The sequence below is a fragment of the Heloderma suspectum genome, chromosome 7, assembly GCF_057233095.1.
Source record: "Heloderma suspectum isolate Gila_16-S chromosome 7, 16-S_ref, whole genome shotgun sequence".
NCBI classification, from domain to species: Eukaryota; Metazoa; Chordata; class Lepidosauria; order Squamata; family Helodermatidae; genus Heloderma; species Heloderma suspectum.
Window position 1 is genome coordinate 101,044,870 of NC_139464.1, and position 26,672 is coordinate 101,071,541.

At 43.6% G+C, this 26,672-nt stretch overlaps 1 protein-coding gene across 1 annotated transcript in view; it reads right to left on the bottom strand.

Moving 5' to 3' along the window:
• The window catches only part of TBC1D22A (TBC1 domain family member 22A), a 194,608-nt gene that overhangs the window by 73,607 nt on the left and 94,329 nt on the right, over positions 1–26,672 (bottom strand). The window contains exons 10-11 of the mRNA XM_084810971.1: positions 26,415–26,490; positions 1,656–1,783 (exon numbers count right to left, since the gene is read on the bottom strand). Of these exons, the coding sequence (XP_084667097.1) occupies positions 1,656–1,783; positions 26,415–26,490 (204 nt within the window). The remainder of the gene's footprint in view (positions 1–1,655; positions 1,784–26,414; positions 26,491–26,672) is intronic.

A 26,672-nucleotide genomic window follows, 5' to 3' on the forward strand; every position in this document is an offset into this window, starting at 1 on the left:
CCCAGGGTTTAAACAGCTCATAAGTAGTTAGTGCGAACCCTATCTCCACCTGTACGAAATTTTCATATGTACCTGCCTGGACCCTAAGATCATCTTTAGAGGCCCTTCTCTAACTGCCCCCGCCAAATGGATTGGGGCAGCTGGCAATGAAGGAGAGGGCCTTTTCAGAGGTGGTTGTGGAGTACCTTCCCCAGAGAGGCTCACATGGCATCTACATTGTGGCCCTTTTGGCACCAAGTGAAGGCCTTTTTATTTCCCCAGCCTTTTCAGTTTTAAAAACATGTTTTGGTGGGTTTTACAGCTTGGACACTATTGTTTTCTCTGTTGTTGGTTTTATTCTGATGCTGCTTTAACTTGTATTTGATTTTCTGTAGCATTTTTATATTTTATGGCTTAAAGAAAAATGTGTACACTACCCAGATAACTTATTAAGAGGTGGTATAAAATGCTGTAAATACATGATTTTTTTAAATGAGACTGCCTTCTCCTAAATTAAATCTACCCATGCTCTCAGTTCATTTTAGGAAGTCCTACTCTGTGTGTCCCCATCCACCCAGTGAATGCTGGGTGGCTACATTTGTGGAGCCTAGTTTGTAGAACTCCCTACTTAGAGTGAAACTTGCTTGGTTTCTTTATTGGTGACTTTCTGGGAGCAAGTTACACACTTATTTAATTATAAACAATAATTAACTTTTCCCCATTTAACTCTGTTTTATTCCTGCCAGTTTTATTGTCAATGCATATGTTTTATTGCTTTTAAATTTTAGTTTATATGATTGTTTAGCTGCATTATGAACCTGGTGGATAGAAAAGCATGTGTAGAGGGTGTATAGATATTTTAAATAAAATAAAATGTTGACAGAACAAGACTTCTGTGAGAATTCTTTAGGATGAACAGATCTCCTGTAACCACCCATGGAGAGGAGCTCAATTTTTAATATGAGAACGCTTTCATCCACAATACATTTGGGGCAAATATATTCAGGCTTGCCACTGATGAAATATATTAGTTTGCATGATGAAGTGACAGGTGACAGGAAATTAGCATACATCCCAATTTTAAGAAAAGATATTTTATGCAGTGCCATCAATATACATGGTACTTTATAGAGTAACATAAGCAAAATAAAAATAAAAACAGGTCCCTGCCTGAAATGGGCTTACAATCTAGTTTTTGATGGTAGGATCAGAGGAGGAGGAGGCCATGGTAAACAAGGAACATGCGTACATGTGTAAAACACATATACTGAGGCTTCATTTAAGCTGGGTCTGAGAACTACAGGTTAAGGCCAAAAACATTAATACTCAAGCTTTATATGAAAATTACTGCCTAGAGGCATTTTTAATGTTGCTCTAAACTCTTCCCTTGCAATATCTAGGTAGCTGCAACATATTGAGCTTATATTTCCAAGGATCTGCCCACAATGGTCTGTGGGGAATTACAGATGCTCAGTAATTTCGAATGATAAATACTTATTCTACCAAAAGCAGATAACCATATGCTTGTCAACTTTGGTTGTAAATATTAGGGCTCCTGTACATAAAAATCTCAAATACTGAGAAGCTCAATAAAGATCAACTAGCTTAGTTTCTTAAAATTATGATGCTTCAAACAGCACTATGTGGCATAATGCAGGCTCAAAACAGTTGTTCACCTGGTATGTGTCCCAAAGCCTTATGGTGCACCGCAGGGGAACTTCTCTCATCAACAAGTTATTCATCCAGCGGAAAGCAAACTGAAGGTATTTCACTTCATGTTGCTCTAAGTGTCTGTGTACTTGCTCTGAAAAGAAAAAAAAATAGAAATAGCTTACTGGTGGGGTTTATACGACTCTAATCAACAAACAGTAAACTAACACATACACACACACTATTATATAATTTTATTTTAACCAGCAAATAGATTCCTAAAAGGGGACATACTAATGGCCCAAACTGTTGGCAGATACTGTGATGCGTATTTAAAACAGAGTGACAATAAATAAATATACTTAACCTACAACTAGTTACAAATCGTGTAGCATTGCTATAGAAATTGTGTAGACAATGCAAACTTGTCTTTCTGGGGAAGCTATTTCACCATGACCCCAGCTACCACGTGCTTTTCAAGTAAGCATAAGTTCTTTTCACAGGTGGTTACCAAGTAGCCAAAACTACACAAATTTAGTTTACCCAGGTAGTGGATTACTTTTCATTCGCCTACAATGAGTAGGTGGATGTTACATTTCTCAAGCAGATGGTAGGTAATTACAGCAGGCCCCTTATCTCTTCTAGATAGTGCTGGCCTCCCCACTTGCAAAACCCCTCCACATCAATAATTATAAACTACTTTGACTTCAAGCCTAGGGGGAGTAAAAATGGTGAAGAAAAACGAGATGGGTGACAGATAAAAATTAAAAATTGTGGAGCGTCAAACCCAATCCTCTTACCTCAACTGGAACACGAAGTAACCCCCCATCTACCATATGCATTAATGCAACCATAATTTCCATATTTTATGAGCCTAATTTCTCACACTTGTTTACAAACAATTCCAACAAGAAAAAAAAGGCGGAAGACAACAGAAGAAGCCAACGTGGCATCACAAAGAGCTTAATGATGACCTGAAAACAAAAAAGCACACATATAGGAAGTGGAAAAAAGGACAAGCTACAAAGGAAATGTACAGACAGGTAGCACAGAATTGCAGGGATGGTGCCAGGAAGGCTAAAGCTGAGAACGAGCTGAGGTTAGCAAAGGATGCTAAAAGCAACAAAAAGGCTTTCTTCAGATACGGGCATAGTAAAAGACAGAGGAAAGGAACAGTGGTTCAACTATTAAATAAGGATGACAAAATGATAACAGATGTCAAAGAAAAGGCAGAGGTGCGCAATTCCTACTTTCGCTCAGTCTTCTCCCAAAAGAGGGTCTATGACCCCCCTGGCAAAGGCGAAGTACAGGCCGAAGGGGCACGATTGCAGCTTGAGATTGATAGGCATATGGTCAAGGGACACCTAATTACTTTGAATGAGTTCAAATCTCCAGGGTCAGATGAACTGCATCCTACAGTAATAAAGGAACTGGCAGAAGAACTCTCAGAACCACTGTCTATTCTCTTTGAGAAATCAGGAGGGTTAATGTTGTCCCTATCTTCAAAAAGGGTACAAAGGAGGAACCTCCGAACTACAGACCAGTCAGTCTGACATCAATCCCTGGGAAAATTCTGGAGCAGATGATAAAGCAATCCATCTGGAAGCACCTTGAAAACAATGCTGTGATTACTCGAAGCCAACATGGATTTGTCAAGAACAAATCCTGCCAGACGAATCTGATCTCACGTTTTGATCAGGTAACCTCCCTTGTGGACTGTGGGAATGCTGTGGACATCATATACCTCGACTTCAGCAAAGCTTTCGACAAAGTGCCCCATGATATCCTGATGAGCAAACTAGCTCAAAGTGGGCTAGATGAAACAACGACCAGGTGGATCTACAGTTGGCTACAGAATTGGACTCAAAGAGTGCTTATCAATGGGACCTTCTCAAACTGGGGAGAGGTAACAAGCGGGGTACCGCAGGGCTCAGTCCTGGGCCCAGTGCTCTTCAACATTTGTGTATTTAAATTGTTTTATTGTGTGTTGTTTGGATTTAATTTTTGTGAACCGCCCAGAGAGCTTCGGCTATTGGGTGGTATAGAAATGAAATGAATAAATAAATAAAAGAATGACATCAAATTGGGCGGGATAGCTAATACTTTGGAAGACAGAAACAAAATTCAAAGTGATCTGGATAGACTGGAGCGCTGGGCAGAAAACAACAGAATGACATTTAACAGGGATAAATGCCAAGTTCTGCACCTAGGAAAAAGAAACCAAATGCACAGTTACAAGACGGGGGATACTTGGCTCAACAACACTACAAGCGAGAAGGATCTTGGAATTGTTATAGATCACAAGCTGAATATGAGCCAACCATGTGATGTGGCTGCAAAAAAGGCAACTGCTCTTTTGGGCTGCATTCATAGAAGCATAGCTTCCAAATCCCGGGAAGTACTAGTTCCCCTCTACTCAGCACTGGTTAGGCCTCATCTGGAGTACTGTGTCCAGTTCTGGGCACCACACTTGAAGAAGGATGCAGACAAACTGGAGAGGGTTCAGAGGAGGGCAACGAAGATGATCAGGGGACTGGAAACAAAGCCCTATGAAGAGAGACTGAAAGAACTGGGCATGTTTAGCCTTGAGAAGAGAAGACTGAGGGGAGATATGATAGCCCTCTTCAAGTACCCGAAAGGTTGTCACAGAGAAGAAGGCCAGGATACCAGAATGCAGGACATGGAATAATGGGCTCAAGTTACAAGAAGCCAGATTCTGGCTGAACATCAGGAAAAAAAACTTCCTGACTGTTAGAGCAATATGACAATGGAACCAGGGAGGTAGTGGGCTCTCCCACGCTGGAGGCATTCAAAGTGAGGCTGGACAGCCATCTGTCAGGGATGCTTTGACTTAGATTCCTGCTTTGAGCAGGGGCTTGGTCTCGATGGTCTTATAGGCCCCTTCCAACCCTACTATTCTATGATTCTAGGAATATACAATTTCTTAATATTTGTTTGTATGTCTGATGATATACATTCTCATATTTACAGTGTTATTTCAGTCATAGGAAGTTCTAAGTCCAGTCCCTCAATATCTTCTCTCCTAGTTTTGTTATCCAAGTTTTCCTTCATTTGTCCCTTTCCACTCCTAGTCCTCTCCTATGCTGCCTTTTATACAGTTTTCACTCCCTAGTGAATTCCTCTTTTCTTTAAAACCCCTGTTTAAAGCCCTACTGTTGCAAAAGGCTTTCCTGAAGCACCACAGCCTCACCCTTCTTGCATAATCCACTACCCATTTCGCACTCTGCTCTCTTCCCCCAATATTCTGTTGGCCACGGCTATCTCCTTTCATCTTTTGACCTGTCCTGCTAGCAAGATCTCAAGAAAAGGGCTCTGCGTACCACAACACACTTAGCAACTTGCAGTAATACGCACATACATACAAATAAGAAATGCTGCAAAATTTTCTAAAAAATAAATGCCTTTTGACATCTTAAAGGCCAACAAATTTACTATGACATGAAAGTTCATGGCATAATACATTGGTTAGTCTTTTAAGGTGCCACAAAGGCTGTTCTTGCTGCAACAGACTAACACCGTTAGTCCTCTGGAAATCACTACAAGTGTTACCAATATTACAAGTTTCAGGAATGAAGCAGCTTTGGTTTGTTGTATATAAGTGGGTCTCCAGGTGGAATTAGGCATAACATTTGTCTGGCAGCCATAGTGGCTTTATAGAGCTTCTCCATCTTTGGTAAAGATTTAGCAACACCATAAGCTTGCTAATCAATTGAAAATGCATTATCACCCTCAAGATGTTAATTGTTTTCATGCAGTAGTCTCTGAAAGCTCCTTCCATGAGTGAATGAGTTAAAAAAATATGTTCCTAATTGCTGCCCAACCACAGTTGGCCACTGAGTCTGAATGCAGCAAGCTCTACAAACCAAGATCAAACTGTGTTTTGGCACCCTGGTTTGAACAACCCATAGTTTCCCAGGATTGTTCCTGAGTGTGCAGGTAATGGCAAACCATGGTTTGAATGCAGATATAATCTCCAGCTATATTGGTGAAGCTGAGAAACTTTGTGCGCTTTAGTCAGAAGCCCCTAAAAATGCACAACTTTTATCTGATTTGAGGTTTTGTCATAAGGGAACTAGGTAAGTCAAAATAACCCATTATCTGTTGTACTGTTACATGCAATAGCAATAAATATTACAATAACTTATCTGACACAATCTTATAGTTGTAAGGGGAGAAACCATCAGCCAATTACAGACAACATGCTATGCATGCAGAAGGTTATAGACAGAGAGATTGTCTAGGTTTTGAGGCTATTTGACAGGAAATTTTGTTTGTGTGTTTTATATTTTTTGACCATCTACACTGAAATCTGTCAGTACCTAAGTGATATATACTCCAGCATACAGTCTAAGTGACATACTTTAGTGTTAAAATTGGTCACACTTCGACCAATGTTGATGAAATTCTGATATCAAGCTAATATTAAGCCTAGCATTTATCCCAAAAGTTTTTAGAAGATTAAGTTGGGGGGAAAACCCAAAATGATGGACAACTGAAATTTACTTTGGTCAACAACACAAACTCTTCACAAATTATGTTAGGAAGGCAAATGTTTTAGTCATAGATTACTAAATGACACGTTGTCTGTTGAATAAACCAGCCTTCTGTGACACTGATACTGAGAAAATGGATATTTAAACATCTGAAATGACTGCAAAAAATGCTACATCCCAATTAAAACCAAAATATAAATTTCATGGATCACTGCCTTGTTGTGGTGAAGGGGCTTGCGTAACTCAGTGAAGCCATAAGCTATGCCGTGCAGGGCCACCCAAGATGGACAGGTCATGGCAGAGAGTTCTGACAAAATGTGGTCCACTGGAGAAGGAAATGGCAACCCACTCCAGTATTCTTGCCAAGAAAACCCCATGGAACGTATCACAAGGCTAAAAGATACGACGCCGGAAGATGAGCCCCTTAGGTCGGAAGGTGTCCAATATACTACTGGGGAACAGCAGAGGGTATTTCCAAGTAGCGCCAGAAAGAGTGAAACGGTTGGGCCAAAGCCGAAAGGACACTCAGCTGTGGATGTGTCTGGTGGTGAAAAGAAAGTCTGATGCTGTAAAGAACAATATTGTTTAGGAACCTGGAATGTAAGATCAGTGAATCAAGGTAAGCTGGAGGTGGTCAAACATGAGATGGCAAGACTGAACATCGACATCTTGGGAATCAGTGAACTAAAATGGACAGGCATGGGCAAATTTAATTCAGGTGACCATCATATCCACTACTGTGGGCAAGAATCCCTTAGAAGAAATGGAGTAGCACTCATACTCAACAAAAGGGTGGGAAAAGCAGGACTGGGGTACAATCTCAAAAATGACAGAATGATCTCAGTACGAATCCAAGGCAAACCATTCAACATCACAGTAATTCAAGTCTATGCCCCAACCACTGAGGCCGAAGAAGCTGAGGTTGATCAGTTCTATGAAGACCTACAACACCTTCTAGAACTAACACCAAAAAAAGATGTCATCTTCATCACAGGGGATTGGAATGCTAAAGTAGGAAGTCAAGAAAACGCCAGGATAACAGGCAGGCATGGCCTTGGTGTACAAAATGAAGCAGGACAAAAGCTAATAGAGTTTTGCCAAGAGAACACGCTAATCATAGCAAACACTCTTTTCCAACAGCACAAGAGGCGAGTCTACACATGGACATCACCAGATGGTCAATATCGAAATCAGATTGATCATGTCCTTTGCAGCCAAAGATGGAGAAGCTCTATACAGTCAGTAAAAACAAGACCTGGAGCTGACTATGGCTCAGATCATGAGCTTCTTATCGCAAAATTTCGGCTTAAATTGAAGAACGTAGGGAAAACCACTAAACCATATGACCTAAATCATATCCCTTATGAATATACAGTGGAGGTGAGGAATAGATTTCAGGGATTAGACCTGATAGACAGAGTGCCTGAGGAACAATGGACGGAGGTCTGTAACATTGTTCAGGAGGCAGCAATGAAATCCATCCCAAAGAAAAAGAAATGCAAGAAAGCAAAGTGGCTGTCTGAGGAGGCTTTACAAGTAGCTGAGGAAAGAAGGGAAGCGAAAAGCAAGGGAGAAAGGGGAAGATATATCCAACTGAATGCAGAGTTCCAGAGAATAGCAAGGAGAGACAAGAAGGCCTTCTTAAATGAACAATGCAAAGAAATCGAGGAAAACAACAGAATGGGAAAGACCAGAGATCTCTTCAAGAAAATCGGAGATCTAAAGGGAACGTTTTGTGCAAAGACGGGCATGATAAAGGACAAAGAAGGCAGGGACCTAACAGAAGCAGATGAGATTAAGAAGAGGTGGAAAGAATACACAGAAGAACTATACAGGAAAGATCTGAATGTCCCTGATAGCCATGATAGTGCAGTCACTGAACTTGAGCTGGACATCCTCGAGAGTGAAGTCAAGTGGGCCTTAGGAAGCATTAGTAACAACAAAGCTAGCGGAGATGACAGTCTTCCAGCTGAGCTATTTAAAATCCTAAAAGATGATGCTGTTAAAGTGCTGCACTCAATATGCCAACTAATTTGGAACACTCAACAGTGGCCACAAGACTGGAAAAGGTCAGGTTACATTCCAATTCCAAAGAAGGGCAACACCAAAGAGTGTTCAAACTACTGCACAATTGCACTCATTTCACATGCCAGCAAGGTGATGCTCAAAATCCTACAAGCTAGGCTTCAGCAGTATGCGAACCGAGAACTACCGGAAGTACAAGCTGGGTTTCGAAGAGGCAGAGGAACTAGAGATCAAATTGCCAACATTCGCTGGATCATGGAGAAAGCAAGAGAATTCCAGTAAAACGTCTATTTCTGCTTCATTGACTATGCTAAAGCCTTTGATTGCGTGGATCACAACGAACTGTGGCAAATTCTTAAAGTGATGGGAGTACCAGACCACCTTACCTGTCTCCTGAGAAACCTGTACGAGGGTCAAGAAGCAACAGTAAGAACCAGACATAGAACAACCAAGTGGTTCAAAATTGGGAAAGGAGTATGACAAGGCTGCATATTGTCACCCTGCTTATTTAACTTATATGCAGAGTACATCATGGGAAACGCCGGGTTGGATGAATCACAGGTCGGAATTAAGATTGCCGGGAGAATTATCAACAACCTCCGATATGCAGACGATACCACCCTAATGGCAGAAAGCGAAGAGGATCTGAAGAGCCTCTTGATGAGGGTAAAAGAAGAGAGTGCAAAAGCTGGTTTGAAACTCAACATTAAAAAAACGAAGATCATGGCATCTGGCCCCATCACTTCCTGGCATTTAGAAGGGGAAGAAATGGAAACAGTGACAGATTTTATTTTCTTGGGCTCCAAGATCACTGCAGACGGTGACTGTAGCCATGAAATTAAAAGACGCTTGCTCCTTGGGAGGAAAGCTATGGCAAACCTAGACAGCACAGTAAGAAGCAGAGACATCACCTTGCTGACAAAGGTTCGTCTAATCAAAGCTATGATTTTCCCAGTAATAATGTATGGCTGTGAGAGCTGGACTATAAGGAAGGCTGAGCACCGAAGAATTGATGTGTTCAAACTGTGGTGCTGGGGAAGACTCTTACAAGACCCCTGGACTGCAAGGAGGTCAAATCAGTCCATCCTAAAGGAAATCAACCCTGACTGCTCATTGGAAGGACAGATACTGAAGCTGAAGCTCAAATATTTTGGCCACCTAATGCGAAGAGAAAACTCTCTGGAAAAGACCCTGATGCTGGGAAAGACTGAAGGCAAAAGGAGAAGGGGACGGCAGAGGATGAGATGGCTAGATAGCATCACCGATGCAATGAATATGAACTTGAGCACGCTCCGGGAGGGAGCGCAGGACAGGAAGGCCTGGCGTGCTATGGTCCATGCGGTCACGAAGAGTCGGACACGACTGAACAACTGAACAACAACAATCAGAACAATTAAAGGTTTACAACTACAGAAATGGCACCCAATATTATAACAATCCTTTATGACTTCCAGTTATTTTTATACCTGCTTTTTATATCTGCTTTTTTATCAGCAAGTTAAATATTTCTATTGAAGATATAGCAGAAACAAAATAATAGGATTCCATGTAAAACAGCTGTATATTTCCATGAAGTGTTAATAGACTCTCAACCAGCAAAAGAAAAAACTAGAAGTATATTAGGGATTCAAAAAAATGGATTCAAACAAGTAAAAATTACATTTCAAGGGAAAACCTTAAAACAGCTATATTTCAGGCATTTCTCAACATTTTAAAATTTGACTGTTGAATGTCTCTCTGTGCAAGCTTTCATAAGGTGGAGAGCAAAGTTTTTATTATACTATGATTAGAATTTTCCAGCATTATCATCTGCTTAAGCAATTGTGGAAGAAAACTTCGAATTCCACATCATCAACTGAACCTTGAATGACAATGAATTCTCCTTCAGACAGGTGTGTATGTAGCAGGTACTTTCAGAAATCATGCTGTGTTACTCTTACAAGCCAGCTATTCTTTTAATTTTCAACTGCATAACCACTGACAATAGAACTTCACAACCTGTCACTTAATGTTATTTCAAAGTGTAATGGCCTTAACTAAAGGACCACTTTCATAGCCAAAGACAATGAAAACTCTCTCATGGACTTGTCCCTTACTGCTTCAATCTCCAGGCTTCACTTGCTTTATTAGTATAAACTGCCGCCATATCACTTGACAGCATTACTTGAGAGGTGCCTTCAAAAAGTGGATCTTTTTGTAGTAATTTATCAACACTGTTGTGTCCTTTAAGTCATACTCCAATAGCACCAATAGCTTCCTTGTGGTGGTCACTGCTTTCATACCATCTTTGTTCTATTCCCCACTGAAATATTAATTTCAGAACTAGATGTGACAGCACCCATAATAAAAGCTACATTTCTGTCACACCACTACCCCTTTTCAATTTCCCATCATTTTCAAACTTTTATCAGTTCTTGTTTTTTGACCTGATTAGATGAGACAATACCTATTGAATTGTCATATGACATGTGATCCATTTTCAAATGATGTTTAGAGCCACAATATGTTTCTCTAATTTGTTCATGTTTTGAAGACAATTTGCCTGACTTTGTGTAGCTGCTGTGACCAGAGCTGCAAAAAGGTAGCATTTGTGGAACTGCACTGAAGTGTAGCTTCCATAGTCCCCATTTGTTCGGCTCTTATGAAGTGAAAGATGTCTACCAAATCCATATATTAAGCTAGAGTCCCACTTGATTTCCTCTTCCCACCCCAACCCTTTTTGCTTTTGTGTCACATTTATTAGATTTTAAGCCTGCAGCCAGGCACTGTCTTGATGTTTTAATCTTCATATAGTGCCTACAAAGATGTTATTTGCTTAATAAATGATAAATAACAAATAATATTAATGTATCCAATGTTTGTGCAAGGGGACGGAAATTGGTGAAATTGACCTCTCTTTTCCTACAGCCCCCTGTGTCCCTGAAGGGCTTCTACAGAGGGCAAGGGTCTCTCCCAGTGTGGACTGCATTGCTGGGGCTGGTGGAGGAGGAGCAATCGTCCCAAATTGGGCAGAGGCAACTCACACAAAGTGTCTTCACCCGATTTTGGCAATTCCCCCATCCTGCTGCATCCCTCCATGATGCAACCCACAATGTTCAGTGGGCGCCCTACTATTCAAAAAGTCTTTTTAGAGGGTGCAAGGGGGAGGAAAAATATTGGTTCCGTAAGCCTCTTTCTGCTTCTGCAGTCATCAAGTACAATCTAATAATAATGAAAATATGTTCAGTTTTATTGGCAGGCCATCCTACGCTTCTTGGAGGAAGGGCAAGACACAAGTGTAACACATAGAAATCAAACAAGGTCCCCCTTGCCCCCATCCTACTATCCAAGATTCTTTAACTGCAGCTATTGAACCTGGAGCGTCTAACAGCACAGCATCTGTTCTACAACTGAGCTACAGTCCTTCCCCATAGTGTGAGAGAGAAAACAAGCATGGAAAAAAAAGACAGAAAACTACCTTTGTTTGCAGCATGTTTCATGATATACATGCAGTGAAACAAACTTGTATGCCTACCCTTACATGTTGCAGAGTGCATGCAAATGCATACATGTAAAGTCTCAAATGGATACCTGCCAAAAAAGTAACTGGTGAAGCTGCACTTAGCCTCACAGGCCTCTGGATTTCCATCCTCCAAACAAGAACTCCTACTCATGGCAAAAACAAAACAAAAAATATTGAGAGACTGTCTTTGCCCTTGGTACATCTGGTAGGTAATTCATAACCAGAGGGATAAGACTGAATGTTTAACTTATTTAAGGACATGTCATAAGCAAGCAGAAATATTGTTGGTTGACAAATGTACTACATCGCTTTAGATTTAAATGTTATTTCAAGCTAATCAAAGCATTTACTTATAGATATATACAGCAGGTACTCATAAATAGTAACTTCTACAGCAGCTACATATTTATATAGGATTATTGGAAAGCATTTTAAAGTAATGCAAAGCAACAAGCTGGGGCAATTCATAGCATTTCAATGACATTAAAAATAGAAAATAAGCACAATGAATTTCCCGTGGGCTTGTCTTTATTTTTTCCTAACACGCTGAAAAATGGACAGCTAAGTGCAAAGCTTTACTCGCAATTTATTTTATAATATATGCAGAGAGACAAAAAGAAAATGTACAGCCTGAAAAGATTCATTCCTCTTTTTAAAAAATAAGTAATTGTGAGCAGATGTTATTTCACTGATAAAGGTAATTTGGCTGGCAATAATTCTAAATTTAAATTTTCCATTTCACTGGTAGTAAGCATGCAGACGTAATGAATGACTCGGCAGATGTAATTATTGTCATCTTTCAGACTTAAAGTATTTTTTCATAAAATACTTATACAGCAGTTTGAAATAATAAAATTATGCTAAATCTTCAAGAAATAATAGTTCTTGTATCAAAGTGAAAAGGAATAAGGAGTGAAATTGTTTTAACAGTCTTCTCAGCACTTTTAGAACTTATACAAATCTATTGAAAATGTTGCTGACACAGGTTCTCCATTTTTTTAAAAAAAGCAAGTTATATATGCATATTTTATAACAGGGATTTACGTGTATTCAGTCTTATTAAATAACATGTTTATGCAAAGTGCACTATGTGTTTGTACCAACAATTAGCATAATCATTCCATTACTCATTCTTAAGTAGACTACCAGGAGAGAAATAGTGTTTAGGAATGATACACCTCTTCTAGATGCTGAGAAAGTTCATTCACTTCATAAAATGCATCTATAGATTCCCATCCTTCCCAAGCTCCTGGCTGAAGAACATGATAACTTTCATACACTTTAAGGCAGAAGTAGGCAATGTGGAGCCAGTGGGCACCAATGTGCCCCCAGGTACCTCTCTTGATGCCTGCCAACGTGCCATACCTCTCCCACCTTTTTTTTTTAGTTAACACTTCTTCTTACTAGCAGCTGGGATTACTGTGAAATAGGTATCCCGTGGTTCTGAAAACTGTGGGTTCAAAGGGGTTGTTTAGTATACTGGGGTTTAGACCCTACCTCTGCCTTGTACTCAGTCCTTTGGGTATGTTACTTATCCTTTGTCACACCTCCCATGGCAACCATTTTGTGGTGGTTCCCAGGACAGTTTCTCAAATTGCCAAATATGTCCACTGTCCAAAAAGGTTGCCTACTGTCAGGGTTGGATCGGAGCCCAGAGAGCCCCAAAGCAGTTCTGATTCTGAGGAAGAGTTAGAAAGCGCGGGAGAGGAACCCGCGCGCGTTTCAGAGGAGCAGCCAGGGGGAGAGCCCCTCCCGGTACACATTCCTGAGAGTGATAGTGACCCTGGCAGGGAGAGGGCAGAGCAACCGCCGTTTCTGGACATTAGGTGCTGGCGCAGCGTCAAACGTGAGATGGCGGGCGCTGAGAGGTGGTGCTCAGCCTGCTTGGCGCGAAGGCAACAGCAGCGCCCTGGTACAGCTGTCTCACGCATTCCCCTCCAAACAGAGATCAACTGATTCCTAAGGTTAGAACCCCGAGTAGGCAAGTCTCCTGGTCTCACTCGTAGGATCAAGCAATTAGCATCTATAAACGTCATTAGGTTGAAGGGAATAATGCCCTGGAAAACAGCCCCATTATCTGCGTGTTGATTCTGGCTACCTGAGGATTTCAGAAGGCAGCAGGGGCAACCTCCTGACAGCTTGATCTCCGTTCCTTTTTCTTTTCCTCCTTCTTCTTCTGGGACAGTGCCATGGAGCAGGTTTTGACCACTCTTACGCAGGAGAACCAGGAACTACATGAGCAAGTCACGCAACTGGCGACTGTCGTTAAGGCCTTGTAGGCTGCTGCTCAGCCCGTTCCGCCTCCCATTCCCCCCTGACGCAAGTGTTGGGTGGCCTTGCCGGAGATGTTTTCGGGTGAGAGGGGTCATTTTCGCAGCTTCCATGCCTAGGTGGAGCTGTACATGCGCCTACGGCCTGAGAATTTCCTGATAGATCAAGTTAGTGTGGTGTTTGTCATTAACCTGCTTTCCGACGTGGTAGCTATTTGGGCTTCGTCTCTTCTTCTCGCTAATGACCCCTTGCTGGGAGACTATCCAGGTTTCATGACGGCTATGGCGGAGTTTTTTGGTGATCCCCTTCGCGCACAGACAGCTACTCGGGACATTTGCCGCCTCAAGCAAGGCAAGGATTCAGTTTCCCGCTATGCGACTGCTTTTCACTTGCTGATGCAGGATCTACAGTGGAATGATGCCACTTTGGTGGTCCAATTTTTGGACGGTTTGAACGCGATCTTGGATGAGGTGGAGCGTGCGTCCCTCCCGCCTAATCTGGTGCAGCCCATCCAATCCTGTTTACAGATCGACAGTCACCTGGAGGGACGCCGACAGGCCAGGCGGAGCTCCAGTGGCCAAGATTTCCCTCCTCCCATTCCCCCCCCGGCTGCTGTCCCCCCTACCCCCCCACCCCTGCAACGGGGACAGAGGAAACCCCAATGCAACTGGGAGCCGCCTGGGATGCAGTGTTGCCAGAGGAGTTGGACAGGCAGTGCGCTGAGCATCGCTGTTTTTGGTGTGGAAAGCAGGACTACTTTGCCAGGTCCTGTCGCTCCAAACCAACGGCCCCGCTTCCTCCTCCTCCTCCTTGCCCTCTAGCCTGGCTAGACTACCCTCCAAGCCTGTTAGGGGTCTCCAGTGCGGGGGCCTGCTCCGCACCCGGGGGGCACCTTCCTCGAACCCCCCCACCCTCCCATCTGCTCCTTCCTGTACACCTCCAGTCCTCCCGGTGTGTGGGGGCGGGGGGAGGTCCTGGCACTGGTGTACTCTGGGGCTACTACCTGTTTCATGGATGAAGATTTTGCTCGGCAGCACAACATTCCTGCTTTACCCCTCCCTACCCCGTTGAGGGTGGAAACCATTGACGGGCGTCCCCTCTCTTCGGGAGTGGTTACTCGGATTACAGCTCCAGTCACTCTGCGTTCCCAGGGCCATGTTGAACAGGTTGAGTTTGACCTGGCCAGGGTTCCTCAATACCCTATCGTGCTGGGCATCTCCTGGCTCTCTAAGCACAATCCTCAGATTTCTTGGGAGCTTCATCAAGTGCAGTTCTCTTCTCCGTACTGCTTGCAGCATTGCTTCCCAGACAGGGCGGCAGCCCCAGTCTAGGCCTTAACCCTTTCCACCCCCTCCCCTTCTTCCCCAAGCGTTTCTTCTGTTCCAGTTGTTCTCCCAGAGAAGTATGTGGAGTTCCGGGATGTTTTCGACAAGAAGGAGGCCGACCAGCTCCCCCCCCCCCGACCGCTCCTTTGTGCCATTAACCTGATCCTGGGTGCCACCATCCCGGTGGGCCAGCTGTATTCCATGTCAGAGCCAGAACCTCAAGCTCTGTGGGAGTTTCTGGACACCAACCTCTGCAGGGGGTTCATTCGCCCCTCCACCTCCCCCGCCTGCACCCCGACGATGTTTGTTTGCAAGAAGACAGGAGAGTTCAGGCTGGTGCATGACTATAGAGCCCTCAACTCAGTCTCTATCCCTGACAAATACCCCCTCCCCCTGATATGCTTGAGCGCCTGGGGTGAGCCAAGATTTTCACCAAATTGGACCTGCGTGGCACCTACAACCTGGTTCGTTTCCGGGAGGGGGATGAGTGGAAGACCTGTTTTGGAACCTGGTATGGGGCGTACGAATACTTGGTGATAACTTTTGGACTCGCCTGCACCCCCCCCCCCAACGTTTTCGTGATTTATGAATGCCATTTTCAGGGACTACTTGGACATTTTCCTCATTGTTCATTTGGATGATAATTTTACTTATATTTTCTGCTGACCCCCACGACCATCGGCGCCATGTCACAGCAGTTTTGCAGCGCCTCCGCGAAAACCGTCTCTTTGTCAAGCTGGAGAAACGTGCATTTGACTTGACATCCTTGGACTTTCTAGGCTACATTATTTCAGCTGACAGTATCAAGATGGATCCTGCAAAGGTCCAGGCCATCCTTTCCTGGCAGGCTCCATCCACAAAGAAGGACTTATAGCGTTTCCTGGGCTCTGCCAACTTCTACAGGAAGTTTCTGCCTGGCTATGCTAGACTGACATCTCCTCTCATGGACCTCCTTATGGGCAAGAAATCTCCTTTTCATTGGACTGCCTCTGCCCACCAGTCTTTTGAGGAGTTTCAGAGGCTTTTTAGTTCTGAGCCAATCCTGTTGCACCCTGACCCAAGGAGGCCTTTTGTAGTGCAAACTGATGCGTCTGACTTTGTGGTCGGGGCTGTGCTTTTCCAGCCAGATCAGGCGGGCGGGGGGAGTTCAAACGCTGCACCTACCACTCCAGGAAGTTAAGCATGTCCGAGCTGAATTATACCATCTGGGAGAAGGAGCTGTTAGCGATTAAGTCAGCCTTGGAGACGTGGTGTCATCTTCTGGAGGGGGCACAACACCCTGTCGGAAGTCAGAATTGATCATCACAACTTGGAACACCTCCAAACAGCCCACGCCTTAAATCAGTGGCAGATTAGGTGGTCTTTGTTTTTTTCCCAATTCAATCTGAAGATCCGCCATGTGAAGGCTGCCGATAACCAGCAGGCTGACGCCCTCTCTCGTAAGCTGGACCTTCAGCCAGGGGGTGAGGAGACTCCCTCCCCCACTCTGATTCCCCCCCCAAAAAAAAGTCTGGCAGCGGCGGCGGTGCCTCACTCTTGGGAGGAGCTTCTTCGCTCCCAACAAGCTCGGGATTCTTTTGTCTGCGAGAAGGTGGAGGACTTGGGGCTAGCCTCTGCCCCCCCGCTTGACCCCCATTTCCCTGAAAGGTGGGTTGCTTTACCATTCTGGTCGGGTGTATGTGCCTTCTAAACCCATCCATGAAAATGTCCTCCATCAGTGCCACAATTGCCCCACCGCTGGGCATTTTGGCTTTGCCAAGACTCTACACGGGGTGATGCGGGATTTTTGGTGGCCCCGAGTGTTTCGGGACGTCAAGACCTATGTTGCCTCCTGCACAACCTGTCATTGGGTGAAAGCCCCCTCGGGCAAACCCACGGGCTTACTTCACCCCCTGCCTACCCCCTCAGGCCCTTGGAAGTTGCTTTCCCTCAATTTCACCACCAACTTGCCTCATTAATGGTAAGACTACCATTCTGGTGGTGGTGGATTTGTTTTCTAAGATGGCTCACTTCATCCCGTGTGCCGGTTTACCCACGGCCAGGGAGACAGCAGAGCTCTTTTTGGCACATGTTTTCCATCTCCATGGATGGCCAGAGGGGCTCATTTTGGATAGGGGGGCCCAGTTCACAGGCCATTTCTGGAAGGAGCTACTGGGGCTACTCGATGTGTCGCTACACCTTTCCTCTGCTCACCACCCCCAGACGGATGGTCAGACCGAACACACCAATGCAACTCTAGAGCAATTCTTACGCTGTTATGTAAACTACCAACAAGATGACTGGTTTACCCTGCTGCCTTTAGCAGAATTTGCTTATAACAATGCCTGCCATGGTCATCTACCTGCCAGACTCCCTTTTTTGCCAATTATGGGTACCATCCCAAGGCCTTCTCTTCCTCGCTTGGGCCTTCCTCAGTGCCCGCGGCCCATGAGTTTTTAGAGGAGTTGCACTTGGTGCACCACCTTTTACGGGACTCCATCGACCAAGCAAAAGTGGTGTACAAAGACACTGCAGACCGGCGTCGCCAGCTGGGTCCGTCCCTGCAGCTCGGGGACTGGGTTGGTTGTCCACCTGCTGTCAGGGTGGAAACTGAGCCGATAGAACCCCAGAGCAGTTCTGATTCTGAGGAGGAACAGCAATCCATGGGAGAGGAGCCAGCTCATCCCTCACAGGCACAGGAGCTGGCAGAGATTCCTCCTGCCGGCATTCCTGAGATAGTGACCCTGGCAGCGAGAAAGTGCGGGGGGGGGCTTGCTAGACGCTCGACGCAGACGCAGGGAGTGATGAACGATGGAGGGCGTGGAAAGGAGGTGTAGCGCCCGTTTGGTGCGCAACCAATGGCCGCGTCCCATGGACCCAAGGGAAAGAGGGAGGATCTCTCCCTAGCCCATAAGTTCAGGGTCTTCAAGTGATTCTCCTTCAAACGGGGATCAACTGCCTACCCGGAGCACAGGCTACTCTGCTGTTCATTGCTTAGTCGCTGGTGATTAGCATCTGAAAGAGTCATTAAGTTGTAAAAGGATTAAAGCCTTGAAAAGAATCCTTTCGTCTGTGTCTTGAGTGGGCTATTGGAGTGTACTGAAAGAGGCCGCTAGGGCACTCCTGACACCCGCTACCTCCCCTCTCACTCTCCCGTGAAAAAGCTTGAGCCATGTCGCACAGGCCCTTTCCAGATTACGGCCCAGATTAACCCTGTCGCTTTTCGCCTGGCATCCTATTTTTCATCACTCCTTACTTCCCCCCCAGTCTCAGATGACCCCCATCGCTCAGTCTGCTCCCCCCTGCCCCTGGTGCTGGGGGGGGGGGAGTTTGAAGTCACTGAGATCCTGAACTCACGCCTTTCCCACGGGCGCCTGCAATATTTACTGGGCTGGAAAGGCTATGGGCCGGATGAACATTCCTGGGACCCCGCTGGCAATCTGCATGCCCCTTTGCTGCTGCGACGCTTCCACCAATGATACCCCCACAAGCCTGGGGCTCAAGGGGGGGCACGAGGGGGGGCCTCATGGAAGCGGGGATGATGTCAGGGTTGGATCGGAGCCCAGAGAGCCCCAAAGCAGTTCTGATTCTGAGGAAGAGTTAGAAACCACGGGAGAGGAACCTGCGCGCGCTTCAGAGGAGCAGCCGGGGGAGAGCCCCTCCTGGTACACAGTCCTGAGAGTGATAGTGACCCTGGCAGGGAGAGGGTGGAGCAACAGCAGTTTCTGGACGCTAGGCACCGGCACAGTGTCAAGCGCAAGATGGTGGGTGCTGAGAGGTGGCGCTCAGCCCACTTGGCACGATGGCAACAGCGGTGCCCTGATGCCCCACAGGAAAAGGGTGGACTCTCTCCTCCTAGCTCATAAATACAGCCGTTTCCCATGTTCCCCTCCAAACGGAGATCAACTGATTCCTAAGGTTAGAACCCCCCGAGTAGGCAACTATCTTAGGTCTCACTCGTAGGATCAAGCAATTAGCATCCGTAAATATCACTAGGTTGAATGGGAATAAAGCCTTGGAAAAGAGCCCTATTGTCTGCGTGTTGATTCTGGCTACCTGAGGATTTCAGACAGCAGCAGGGGCGACCTCCTGACACCTACCCCTTCTCTAAAGTCTCCTTTAATACCACCAAACTCAGCCTTTCCTTAATCATACTTGAGGGTCACATCTATGGGAGGAGACAAGGAGCCCATAATGATAATCAACCTACTGCAGGGCAAGCTCTCTAACTTGTTGTTGTTTATTCGTTCAGTCACTTCCGACTCTTCATGACTTCATGGGCCAGCCCATGCCAGAGTTTCTTGTCAGCCGTCGCCACCCCCAGCTCCCCCAAGATTGAGTCCGTCACCTCCAGAATATCATCCATCCATCTTGCCCTTGGTTGGCCCCTCTTCCTTTTGCATTCCACTTTCCCTAGCATCAGCATCTTCTTCAGGGTATCCTGTCTTCTCATGATGTGGCCAAAGTACTTCAGGTTTGCCTTTCATATCATTCCCTCAAGTGAGCAGTCTGGCTTTATTTCCTGGAGTATGGACTGGTTTGATCTTCTGGAAGTCCAAGGCACTCTCAGAATTTTTCTCCAACACCACAGTTCGAAAGCATCTATCTTCCTTTGCTAAGCTTTCCTTATGGTCCTGTTCTTGCAGCCATAGGTTACTACGAGGAATATCATTGCGTTAACTATGCAGACTTTTGTTGTCAGTGTGATGTCTCTGCTCTTAACTATTTTATCCAGATTTGTCATTGCTCTCCTCCCAAGAAGTAGATGTCTTCTGATTTCCTGGCTGCAGTCAGCGTCTGCAGTAATCTTTGCGCCTAGAAAAACCAAGTCTGTCACTGCCTCCATGTTTTCTCCCTCTATTTGCCAGTTATCAATCAAGCTGGTTGCCATAATCTTGGTTTTTTTGAGGTTTAACTGCAACCCAGCTTTTGCACTTTCTTCTTTCACCTTCATCATGAGGTTCCTCAGCTCCTCCTCGCTTTCAGCCATCAAAGTGGTATCATCTGCATATCTGAGATTGTTAATGTTTCTTCCAGTGATTTTAACTCCAGCCTTGGATTCATCAAGCCCAGCATGTCGCATGATGTGTTCTGCGTACAGGGTGAATAGGTAGGGTAAAGTATACAACCCTGCCATACTCCTTTCCCAATCAGTCCATTGTTCCGTGGTCTGTTCTTACCATTGCTACTCGGTTGTTATACAGATTCCTCAGGAGGCAGACAAGATGACTTGGTATCATACCACAAAGAACTTGCCATAATTTGTTATGATCCACACAGTCAAAGGCTTTAGAATAGTCAATAAAACAGAAATAGATGTTTTTCTGAAACTCCCTGGCTTTCTCCATTATCCAGCAGATATTGGCAATTTGGTCTCTAGTTCCTCTGCCTTTTCTAATCCCAGCTTGTACATCTGGCAATTCTCGTTGCATGAATTGCTGGAGTCTACCTTGCAAGATCTTGAGCATTTCCTTATTGGCATGTGAAATAAGTGCCACTGTTCGATAGTTTGAACATTCTTTAGTGTTTCCCTTTTTTAGTATGGGGATATACTAAGTTGATTTTTTCCAATCTGGTGGCCATTCTTGTGTTTTCCAAATTTGTTGGCATGCTGACCATATTTCCTTGAGACAAAAACGGGATATTGGGATGACATAAATGGGACGGGGTTATGTAATATTCCGCATTCATGAAAAACCACAATATAACAAAACAACTGCAGCTCCCTTTGTGGTCTCTCAGGCTATAAGAGACCTAAAAAACAACCTAAACTCACTGCAAAAGAACATGGAAAGCGGTGCAAATGAATAACACTGATTTATTGCATATACACACAAAAAAACACTCATAAATATACATATATAAAATACTTATAAAATATCATATGAGCAGTAAACAAATCTGTATGGCATACCACACTGAACACTCTAATGCAGAACTGCAGTGGCCAGACTGCAAAAAAATCATAAACATTCACCAAAAAGAAAAAGAAAAAAGGAATGAACACCCCAACTGCTATCACAAGCCAGTATATGCTAATGTCCCACCAGAGAGTTCTGGGGTAATAAAAAAATAGCTAACAGCCTGTTGAACCGAAATATGAGTCTGAAAAGCCCGAATCAAACTACATGTAGGGCAGAAAGAATCTCTGTGGGCGGAATGATGGTAGAAATAACAGTAAGACTCAGCCTCCTGGCTCCCACATGCTGAATAGGGCTTAGCGGCCGCCTCTTGAATTCCCCGCCACTGCAGACAAGCAAGGGGGCAGCATCTGATCATCACTAGCTCAAGAAGCCTGGCCCTAACTGGATAAAGTAAATGGAACTTCCTCTTTCGTCACGCTTCTAGTTTTACTGCACGCATTGATTAGCATAGAGCCTTATGATAAACGTGTTCAGTTTTTTACAAAAAATTAAAAACGGGACAAAATTGACATTTATATTAAAACGACAGGACGGTCGGGAAATATGAAAAAAACGGTACTGTCCCATTTAAAGCGGTATGTATGGTCAGCCTATCTCTAACTGGCCTGGCCCTCTTGGTGGTTACAAATGACCTTTTAAACATACATCTACACCTGATCTGTAGTAAAATACTTAACATTTGGCAAGATGACATGGAAACCAATGTAGTCTGGGAGGAGAGCACTCACACCAGGTTTGATCATTTGTATCATCTCAAGCCAGGGGTGGGGAACTGTTTGTCGGTGGGGATGACCCCACCCAGCCCTCTGCTGGCTGAATGACATAACGGCAGAGTGATGCCCCCTGACATCATTTGGTCCCCGGCTGAAGTGCCAGCTGTAGCTCCTCCAGCCGACAGCTTGGCCAAGAACCCTGCTTCACTGCATAGAGGCTTTCTCCTTCATTCATTAAGAATGAAGCAAGGAATGATCATACTAACTATTGGTACAAACACATGGTGCATTTCCATAAACATATTAATTGGAGTAAACTCACATAAAACCATGGTATAAAATATGCGTATGTAAACTTGCTCTTTTTTTCTCGTTTTTTAAAGGAGGGCCTGTTTCAGCAACAATTTCAAGAAGTTTGTGTAAGTTTTAGAAGTACTGAGAAGACTGTTAAAACAATTTCACTTTTGGGAGGACACAGGGCAGGCAAAACTAGCAGGGAGAGGGAACTCCGCCTGATCTCCGATCATTGACTGGAGATATCAGCAGAGATTTCCCTCTCCACTAGCCTTTAGTGGACAGGGCTTCAGGGAAGGGCCTTACCTGAGAAGCCATGGACTGGAGGGGCTGGTGGGCCAAATTTGGCCCATGGTCCAGAGGTTCCCCAGCTCTGCCCTAAGTAGTAAGGAGGGGTTTACCACACATCGGAGTAGATGCTTAGTAAAATGGTCATCTGCAGATGTTTGAGACTAGTTAACGCCCAATCCAGAAAAAGCTGAAAGAATGTTGAGACGAGATGGTGGATATGGTCCATCCTTGTAACCAAAGATGACCAGGAATTCCATACAGGTGAGTGCACAGAAATCTATGTAGGTGAGTGAGAGGGCTGCAAAGGAAGGTCAGATTATTCCATCTTTCCTCTGCCAGCATACTTAGTTTCTGCGTAAACTGTAGAAGAAGGGAAGTCTTTTCCTTCACAACCAGCACAGAAACACAATGGGGCTTGTAGAGTGGAGAAAGATCACTCCTTGTCTCTTTGATCAATCCACTTGGTAGAAGGCTTTTTTTTAAACTTGCCTGCTACATGCTAGTAGCCTGCATTTCCATGCAGCCACAGAGGAGGAAGCATCACCTCTTCGGTGGCCAGCCGGGAAATGCAGCCTAGTATCTTTTGTAGTCTTGTTTACAAAGCTGATATGGACCCCTTTTATTGATGGGGTTTGTCTTCATCTCATTACTCAGTCATGTGATAATTCTATATTCCTGAGTATCCCTGAAACTTCATGTTGCAGTCCTTACCACTCTTAGTCAGCACCACTGAAAGTTAAGGTTACAGTTCTTGTGTTATTTTTCTCCAAGTGTCCAATTATATTTAACACATGGTACTATCAGACAAATAATTACCATATAATTTCAAACTCAAATAATTTTAGGCTATATTGGATTTCCCTAGATCACAGAGTTATATATAGATTTTAGGGTCTCATTAAACAATTGTAAGAAACTGAACCACCGAATTCCATAAATCACTCAGGAAGATCACATAGCATAAGCTTTGGGGAAGAGGCGTGTTATTAAATACAAGGAACTGAATTTGGATTTTGTGCTGTAAAACTGAGCCTCTAGACCAGGCAACTTTAAAACACCTTAGAAAAGTAATTAAAATTGTTTTTCTTGTAATGCTTGGTATATGATTTAAAAGAGCTTTACTGAATTACGGTAATCACATTTCTTATAAATATTGTAAAACAACAAATCCTTTGAAATTAAAAACTTAATCCATAGAGTTGGAAAACAATTCCCTTAGAAGATGAGATGAACAGATTCTTTATTCTGAAGTCCCTGCGTTTATTATACTACATATGTGATCCCACACAAAGCAGGATCACATTTATTATACTACATATGTGATCCCACTTCACATTCTTTAAGAGAAGAACTTTTATGGAGCATTGAAATTGAAAGGACAATGTCAAAAGGGAAGAGAGGTTGGGGTGTTAAATCCATATTAAGAAAACTTCCACATTAAAGTGTTTCAACATTTCAACATAACTGATTGACATGTTTATATTAACATTAATAAAATAGCAACAGAAATAAAAGTACCCTTATATTCATGGTTGGCATCCTTGCATTTGCAGAAGGGCCTTTGATTCAGTGTAGGTTCCCACAAATGGAAGGGAGATGGTAATTTTTTATGATTCCCTCCTCCCCCTGCCCCACTTCTGATGCTGTTCAATAGAGGGTTCCTCAACCTCCAGAGAAGATTTTCAGAGAGAATGAGAAAAAAATTATTCCCCACTTCCATTTGTCTCTGCTGGATTGAAAGCCCTACTGCAAATGGAAGAATTCTTCTGGATCCAACCCAAAGTGTTCAAAACCACAACAGTGCAGTGACAGTAGGACTCAACTTGATGCAGCAAATACACATGTTCGAGAAAAAGAAATATGTAAGAGTACAACAGATCATGTGAAATGAAGGTTTCAAGGCACAATTGTAAGTTTTAACAAGGACAGGTTTGAGACAGGCAAAATGAACAAGCTTGTGAGAAATCTAGCTAAGTGGCTTGCAGATGAAAACATGTTATCCATGTTTTCCAGATGACTGCCTACATCTAACAACCAAAAAAATTTCGACCTTAAATATTTAGCAAACACTAGTACATATTATTTATAATTCCTCTTTTGCATTACAGGCTTCAGCTACCAGTTAACCACTTCTGCACCCCACCCACACCTTCCTCCCAGCTTAAATTGTTTTAACACTGCACATTTGTTACTAATTCCCTACTCTTCACTAAACTTGAATCAAACCCTGAGTCAGGGCTCTGCTATCCAGTGATGTATTAACACCTCTCTAGAGATGTTTAATATTTGACCAAACGAAAAACCAAGTTACAAAAATTATGGAAAAATACATAATGCACAATTTGAACCCATATACACACAGATGAAGCTTGAAAGAGTCTGAACGGAGCATTCTTCTTCCACAGTATGAGTACACTGCATCTGCTATTTTCCAGAGCAGGAGGCCAACATGCTTCATGATATTTCAGCCATTCCTTGTTTTCCAACCCAAGGCTTGAGCCAGAATTCATTCCAAGCTTGAGTACAATAGTGGTATGGAGAACCAGGAAATACTGGTCTCCTGTTCTGGGTTATGGTTGGCAACATAGGAAACTGCCTTGTACTGTTTCAGACCATTGGTCCATCTAAGTATTGTTTACACTAGCTGACAGTGGCTCTCAAAGGTTTCAAGCAGGGTCTTTCCCAGGCCTACCTAGAAATGCCAGGGATTGAAGCTAGGACCTTTCTCACACAGTGTGCTCTACCACTGGGTATGGCCCTTACCGTGCAATGCATTTATTACCATGCAATGCATATACCAAGGAGGGCCATTCATAAGGAATCACACAAATGCTCTTTGAAGATAGACTCCTGACAACAATTGCTTACTAGCAAGTTATTTACATGCAATAAAGTTCCTTCTGGCCTTTCAAACAACTAGACATATTGGATAGCTTTACATGATGGCAACTCACCCATTTCATAACCGCCAATTATATGAATGTTAACCTTTAAGCATATCCAATGTCAATATCAACTGTTTAGAATGCTAAAACACAGGCAAGCAAATATTAAATTTACTGTGGTGCAACTAAGCTTACATTGCACATAATGAAATGATAGAATTCATCTTCTCAAGGAGCTTATCAAGTATTAAGCTATTTGTGCAATAGCATTTCTTTGACACGCACACATACCCATAACTGACAGGAAGCATCACAAATATATGCTTAGTTCTGCTCGGCATCACTTTGCTCATTAATTTAATGAACTATCAAGAGAATACATTTAGAATGGGCAAGCACTATCTCTCGAATTTCATTTAATTAAACTCTGCTCTAGCAATATGACAGTCAGCATTTCATGATGGGAATTGTTTTAAGGATGAAGGTAGAAAATGTTTCGAAGTGGCCCTGCTAAAAACATGAAAGCATAATCTAAAATTACCCTTGCACCTGCTGTAATTTATCTCTAATATTAAAGATGTTATTTCCAAAGTTGGTAATTAATTGGATTCCACAGAGAAATTATTCAGACATTCCTAAAAGCAAATGATGCACAAAGGCACAAAACACAGTGCCAAAGGACAACTACAAACAACCACTGTGACTCTCCAGAATTACTACAATCATTGAGCTTAATGCAAAATGAATGTTGGCTGCCTTTTGTACATGGCCATTAGTTTGCAGCAAAGAGATTGACATTGGATTTTGATTACATTGCCTTAATAAAAAGTAATGAGAGTGGCTCATGCTCTAGTGGCTTTCCTTTAAGTGATAAAGTCCAGTAAGTTGGCAAAAAGGCCACTGTGCCACAAGCTGATTAAGGATGACACCTTACCTGTGAAAGTCTGCACTAGGGTAGAAGCAGACTGTTGAACTGTCATTGGCAAGGCAGCTAATAAAGGTTTTAACTAAACACTTTCAAGCAAGCCATATTTAGAGGCTCACTTAGCTTTTTAGACTTACCATCGATCCGGCTAACAAGTTCTTCTAACATTTTCACTTTCTTCTGAATACCTGGCTGAGCAAAGGTGTAGTTATCCTAAGGAGGCAAGATCATCAAACATATATGTTGGCAAAGAGGTATGAAAAAAGGCACTCCAAACACATACACACACACACACACACAGAGAATGAATATCATGTTTCAATTACAACTCTTGTCTTCAGTCTACCTCATTCTTGCAGAGTAACCAACTAAGGATCACAGAATCATAGGGTTGG